Raw genomic sequence first — 6,458 nt, 5'->3', positions numbered from 1 at the left:
TGACAGTCCTAACTCAAATGACCGGGAAAAGAAAAACGCCGACTACCCAGATCATTCGCGATGCTAACGGAGTGGTCTTCTCTGGCGAATCGATGCTAGTTCTGGGACGACCTGGCGCCGGCTGCACAACCCTGCTCAAGACCTTGGCCAACAGTCACGGTCATTTCTGGAAGTACAGGGTCAATTGGCATATGCTGGTCTTTCGAACAAAGAGATGGCACATCGATATCGGTCCGAGTACTTTATGCAAGTGAGGAAGACTTCCACTTCTCTACTCTCACAGTCAAAAACACTATAGAGTTTGCCCTCCGGCTGCGGAAGCCCGCAAACGAAACGCGCTCGGACTCGGAGTTCGCCCGCGAAATTGCTGATGCCTCGCTAAGTACTGTTGGGCTATCACACACCACCGACACGATCGTAGGAAATGCTTTTGTTCGAGGTGTTTCTGGAGGCGAGCGCAAACGTGTCACCTTGATTGAGGCTTTGTCGGCAAACCCTGCGGTAGCGGCATGGGACAATCCTACCCGTGGTTTAGACGGTTCATCGGCTACGGAGTTTGTGCAATTTGTCACATCAACTGCTCGTGATACCGGAATGAGCAACATCGTGACCATGTACCAAGTGTCAGAGACCATCTACGATTGCTTTGACTGGGTTACTGTGCTTTACGATGGGCGGACCATCTTCTGCGGCAAGACGGACCGAGCCAAGGAATACTTCATTCGACTAGGCTTTGAATGCCGTGATCGCCAGACGACCCCAAATTTCCTGACTTCCGTCACCTCGCCTGCTGATCGCCTTATTCGAAAGGATGCTGCAGGCATCGTTCCGACCGATCCTGATCAACTGGCTGCCGCATTCCGCGAGAGCCACGAGTATCTGAAGCTTCAGAAGGAGATAGAAGCGTATCATATCCAGGTTGGTAAGAACAGCCGGTTAATACAGGAATTCCGGGATAATGTACAGCAGATTCGCTCCCGCTGGGCACCCAAGCTCGCGATTGCACCTAATCCACTCCCGAAGCAGATCTGGATCACGATTTTCCGGTACTACCAGTTGTTATGGGGCGACAAGCGGACCTTTTTGACCATACTGGCCTTTGTCGTCTTGAATGCTGTGATAAATGGGCCGGCGTACTATATGGCTCCGAAGGACGAGACAGGGTCTTATGAGAAGAGCAGTGCCTTGTTCTTTGCTCTTATATATTTCTATCTCAATGCTCTGACCGAGGTTGTCTCGACTGTCAAATCTCGGAGCATTCTTCTGAAGCAAGCTCAGTACGGCTTCCTTCACCCTAGTGCATTTGTGATTGCGCAAGCAATCGCAGACATACCTATTTCTTTCTTCCAGTGTCTCGTTTTCTCGTGCCTCTACTACTTCAGCATTGACCTGCAACGCACGGCATCCTCATTCTGGATATTTGTCCTCATTGTGTTCGCTCACTATACTGCTGTACAAAGTTTGTTCCGCATGTTGGGAGCTTGGGTTCCTAATATTTCGTTGGCCCTAATGATGGCAGGTAGTGCCATCCCGGTTGGTCTGCTTTACTCGGGGTTCGGACCTACCCGGCCAACACAGCATCGGTGGGGTTCGTGGCTACGTCGCGCATCGCCATCGCCCTATGCTCTTGAGGCACTGATAGGTAATGAGTTTACTGGCATCAATTTGACGTGCTCAGAAAGCGAAATGGTCCCGTACGGCTCTTCATATACCGAGCTCCAGTACCAGACTTGCAGTATAACGGGCAGTCTGAAAGCCCACGATTCCGTTGCCGGTTCGGTATATTTGGCAGATCACTTTGGCTACACCCGCGACCATCTATGGCGCAATTTCGGTATCGTCGTCGTTCTCTGGTTCCTCTACACCGTATTGGGTAGCATTGGACTCACCGTCATGACCCGCGAATCTGGAGGATCGCAGAGCCGTATCTTCAAGTTGTCCAAGCAACGTGATGAGGAGAGCTTGCCCAAGTCGGCTGCGAGCTCCTCGTCCGCTACGCAGACGGTCTGCGAAGATTCCCAAACTGACGGTATGAGAACCGAAGGTGCCTCGGACAGCACTTTTACCTTTACCGATGTCAGCTACACAGTCGCACACGATGGTGAAGACAAGCAGTTGCTGCACAAAGTGAGTGGGTATGCCCGCCCCGGGCAGCTGACAGCCCTAATGGGTGCCTCGGGAGCTGGCAAGACTACCCTGCTGGACACGCTTGCGCAGCGCAAGAGAACAGGCAAGATTGAAGGAACTTTTCGACTTAATAGTGAACTGTTGGATGAGTCCTTCGAGCGCTCATGTGGATTTGTAATGCAGCAGGACATTCATGAACCGTTCGCCACCGTACGCGAGGCATTGGAATTTTCGGCACACTCGCGCCAGCCCGCGCACATCTCAAACGAGAATAAGATGGCCTACGTCGAGCATATTATTCATCTTCTTGACCTCGAGAATATTGCAGAGGCATTGGTAGGCCAGCCGGGAGATGGACAGCTCAGCGTCGAAGAGCGTAAGCGTGTCACTATCGGAGTCGAACTTGCGGCACGGCCTAGTTCGCTCTTGTTCCTCGATGAGCCTACTTCCGGACTTGACAGCCAGGCCTCATTTGAGCTCGTGCTCTTCTTGCGTCGTATCGCAGCTGAAGGTATTCCTGTCGTGTGCACAATTCACCAGCCGTCCGGTGTTCTTTTCGATATGTTCGACCAAGTTCTACTCCTTGCCCCAGGAGGCCGGACCGTTTACTTTGGCGAGACGGGTGAAAAATCCTCAGAAGTCGTCGATTATTTCGGGCGTCATGGCGCTATAATTGGAAGCGACACTAACCCCGCTGAATTCATCCTCTCGACTGTCACGTCCAAGAACGAAGGCTCGCTGGACTGGCCGGCTATATGACATGCCTCCGCTGAAAACCAAGCCCTGGAAGCAAATATAACGCAGCTTAACTCCAGCATCGCCAGCAAGGAGACAAAGATCAACTCTTCGCAGCTTTACGCATCCTCCTCGCAGAATAAATACGCTCTATCCCTCTGGGCCCAGACCATCGCAGTCACCAAGCGCCACTGGATTTCTGTCTGGCGGGACGGGATGTACAACTTCAGCAAAATAGCCAAGTCTTTCTTCGTCTCCATGTTCATAGCCTTCAGTTTCTTCCACGCCGGATACACCCTCCAAGGTCTACAAAGTCAGATGATCGCCCTGCTCCTCCTCTCCTGGATTATCCCCACCACCTGCGCTGATCTCCAGGACCTCTGGTTCCGTAAATGGGCCATCTTCACAGCCCGAGAGCAGAACGGTATCTACGACTGGCGCGCACTTCTTACCGCGTTAATCGTTGTTGAAATACCGTGGCAGCTGTTCACCTATACATTGTTTTACCTAGCCACCTACTGGACCGTTGGCTATCCAAACGAAACCCCTGTTGCCGGACTCTACTACTTCATGTGGATCCTCCTCGGTATTTTCGGAACCGGATACTCCCACCTCCTAGCTGCGCTCTTCCCATCCGCAAATCTAGGCGGGTACGCTAATTCCCTCTTCTGGGTCATCCTTATGATTGTTTCTGGAGTCTTGACTCCCCATGCATACCTGAACGATTTTTACCGCCCCTGGCTGTTTTGGATCGATCCCATGCGCTACTTCTTCGGCGCTTCGCTCGGTTCGGTCCTTCACGGTGTTGCGGTTGAGTGTTCCTCGAATGATCTCGTCGTGTTTGATGCCCCACCAGGCAGTACTTGTGGCCAGTATACGGCGGCCTTCTTGGGGAGTAATCCCGGCTACATTGTTAATCCGAGCGCGACGGCAGATTGCTCATATTGTCCGTATTCGGTCGGTGATAAGTATCTGGACACATTGGATTATTCGTATGGGCAGCGCTGGTGTATTTGGGCGGTTTTTGTGGGCTTTTGCTGTACGAACTTTGTGTTGGTTTATGTGGTGGTGTGGTTCACTAAGGGGAGGGGGCAGAGACGTGCTTGAGGGGTTAAGCGGGGAGATGGATTTGATATATGATAGAATTTAGATTGCGATGGCGGATGCTGGAGTATTTAGGGATTCTCATTCAATGATCTACAAATTGTCAAAAACACTAGAAAGTGGGATAGAGAGGTGCTTACGGCGACTTCATTGATAGAAGAAGGTCGGATCTTCCGAGGAAAATGGGAGCAACACCAAAGATCAAGTCAGCCTAGACATTGGACTTCTCCCTGACAATTCGCAATTAAGGATTAACAGAATCCTGGATTGAGAGATTTGATTCAGGTAGAACTGAAAGGTCAGGTTGGTAGTAATGCACACCTCCTGCGCCGCGTGGGGCAATTGTAGCCTAGTCCTGCGAGGCGATGAGCAAAATTTCCAGATGACAAGGGTCGGCGCGTTAGACTAGCTCTTGAGTTGCGGCTGGCTGGTCTGGGGCACATTGACTGGTGCGTGGGGGATGTGCCAATATGATAGACTAGAACCTGATGGCGCGCTCCACCTGATCATACGTTATTGGGCAACTCGATTCAGGCCGGCTCAACTCGCGAAACCGAATCGGCCTATGGGGATAAAGACTGGGTTGAGCGTAACTATTCGCGGGAGCTATGGGGATTTCGAAAGGAGCCGTGAGATGGCAGGCCATCGCACCGGTAAGGAGAATGTTGAGGGCCAGTGCCTAACGTGGTTATCGGTATTCAGCCGCATCAGGGCAGTTTTCAAGTGAATCTCAAAAAGTAGAAAGCTACTCTCGTATATTAAAGGTCCCTCTACGTCTTTGTTTCAATAAGCCGAGTGAGCCTCGTAGTTTTCTACATTGTAATCGCATCACTTGTCTTCGTAGCGAGCCACCACGTTATTCACAATCTCAGCCACTTCCTTCGCCTTACTAAAATTAACCGAATGGCCCACATCCAGCTCAAAAGCCTCAACCTCTGCCCCCTCCTTCTTCATCACTTCCACCATCCACCTCTGGTAGTCAACAGGAACAGTCATATCCCTAGTCGACAAGACACATGTCACAGGAATATCCCTCCAAGCAGCTCGCTTGGCAGTAATAGGCTGGTACATGCACTTGCCATTCCACCGCTGGAGGGTCCCCAAATACCATTCTACCTCGGACTCGGACTCATCCGGACCAGGCGTAACAAGTAGACCCTTTGGATCGCGGTCCACGCACGTTCCATCCTCCGCGAAATCGAATGCCACGGGCATCAACGACGCGTGACCGAACTGTTCCACGATGTCAAACATGCTTCGCCCCTCAGTAACGGTGAACGAAGAGAGTGAGATAATATGAAGTACTCCACCAGGTAGGCCTTGTTTGCTTCGGTTTGAGATTTCTAGGTCCGAAAGACTATTGGTAGCTACTTGGCCGCCGTAGGAATGGGAGATCACAATGACATTTTTGCCAGCGTTGGCGAGGTTCAATGCGTATTCGCGAAAAGCAGCTGTGTCGGTTTCTAGATCGGCTGTTGGGGGCCGCGCGCCGTTCATTGAGGGTAGCTCAGGGACGTGGACTTCGTGCCCGGCTGACTTGAGAAGGTTGGTGAGCTTGTCGTATGAGGTGGGAACGTGCCAGCCTCCTGAGATGAGGAGGATCACGGGCTTGGAGGCAGACATTGCTGTTATGTACTATGTAGTAGTCTAGGGGCGGAAAGAGGTAGGATTAAAAAAAGCAGAGGGGCTGAGAATGCTTGGGGAGTTTACTTATACCCACGCACGCCCATGAGAGTGGGGCAGATTTTAGGAAGACGAGAAAATAATGGTAAGGCAAGGCTGTTAGCTGTTAGTTAGACTCTATCAATACTCCATTCAATGTCACGCTTAGTAGTAAGCTAGTAGTAGCTTAGGTTAGGGAATTTAGTGCTTACCTGCACTTACCATGGCTTGTTGGCCGTTCCAGGGTCGGGTAATTCCACGCACGGAGCCACAACTACAGAGAATCCCAATATTTTAAATAGTTGAGTCTCTTTATATGCGGCATTCGAAGTACAAGAAGTATTTTAGGTACGTCAATGATTTGAAAAGGACAGGCCATTTATCAGCTGTATTTCGCCATCAGAGATGGTACTTTCGCCAAGGTTACAAATTATAATACCTTAGATTGCCTTCATCCCTTTATCTTCAAAGTGTACTGCAACTCAATTCAAGATGGGGGTATCAATTAGTATGAACACTGACAATTTCCCCCTTTCAAAACAAGAATGACAATAGTACCTTGACCCACAACCGCTATTTATATGTCATTACTGAGCGGCGCAACAAATGGAGATACAGCTAGTCTTCCATACATTGTTCTAGATTTAGATCATTAAATACATTCACTGACTGATGCAAACATCCCTAATTTCTATATATATAATCTAGGGCAGTGCTGTTGCTATCGATGGCCAGTCATGTGACTTACTGCTAGGCGATGAAACGTGATACAACAACATTTGCACTGTTTGTCTTTCGGCTCGGTGATTGCCCGAAGCCGGTGCTAACTT

At 50.4% G+C, this 6,458-nt stretch overlaps 2 protein-coding genes across 2 annotated transcripts; one reads left to right on the top strand and one right to left on the bottom strand.

The window, feature by feature from the left end:
• Window positions 1-17: 17 nt before the first annotated feature.
• On the top strand, window positions 18-4,293 carry BO83DRAFT_441681 (uncharacterized protein; the record flags this gene model as incomplete). Its single annotated transcript, XM_025536356.1, has 3 exons — window positions 18-237; window positions 299-2,841; window positions 2,932-4,293. The coding sequence occupies 3 exons, from the start codon at window positions 18-20 to the stop codon at window positions 3,967-3,969; spliced, it is 3,801 nt and encodes a 1,266-aa protein (XP_025382904.1). The 3' UTR covers window positions 3,970-4,293.
• Window positions 4,294-4,669: 376 nt separating this feature from the next.
• Window positions 4,670-5,627, bottom strand: BO83DRAFT_382955 (alpha/beta hydrolase). Its single transcript, XM_025532353.1, has one exon. The coding sequence runs from the start codon at window positions 5,587-5,589 to the stop codon at window positions 4,795-4,797; it is 795 nt and encodes a 264-aa protein (XP_025382903.1). The 5' UTR covers window positions 5,590-5,627; the 3' UTR covers window positions 4,670-4,794.
• Window positions 5,628-6,458: the final 831 nt, after the last annotated feature.

This window comes from Aspergillus eucalypticola (genome assembly GCF_003184535.1).
Source record: "Aspergillus eucalypticola CBS 122712 chromosome Unknown BO83scaffold_39, whole genome shotgun sequence".
Taxonomy (NCBI): domain Eukaryota; kingdom Fungi; phylum Ascomycota; class Eurotiomycetes; order Eurotiales; family Aspergillaceae; genus Aspergillus; species Aspergillus eucalypticola.
Note: the sequence above shows the minus strand (reverse complement) of the source record. Positions and strands in the feature narration are given on the sequence as shown.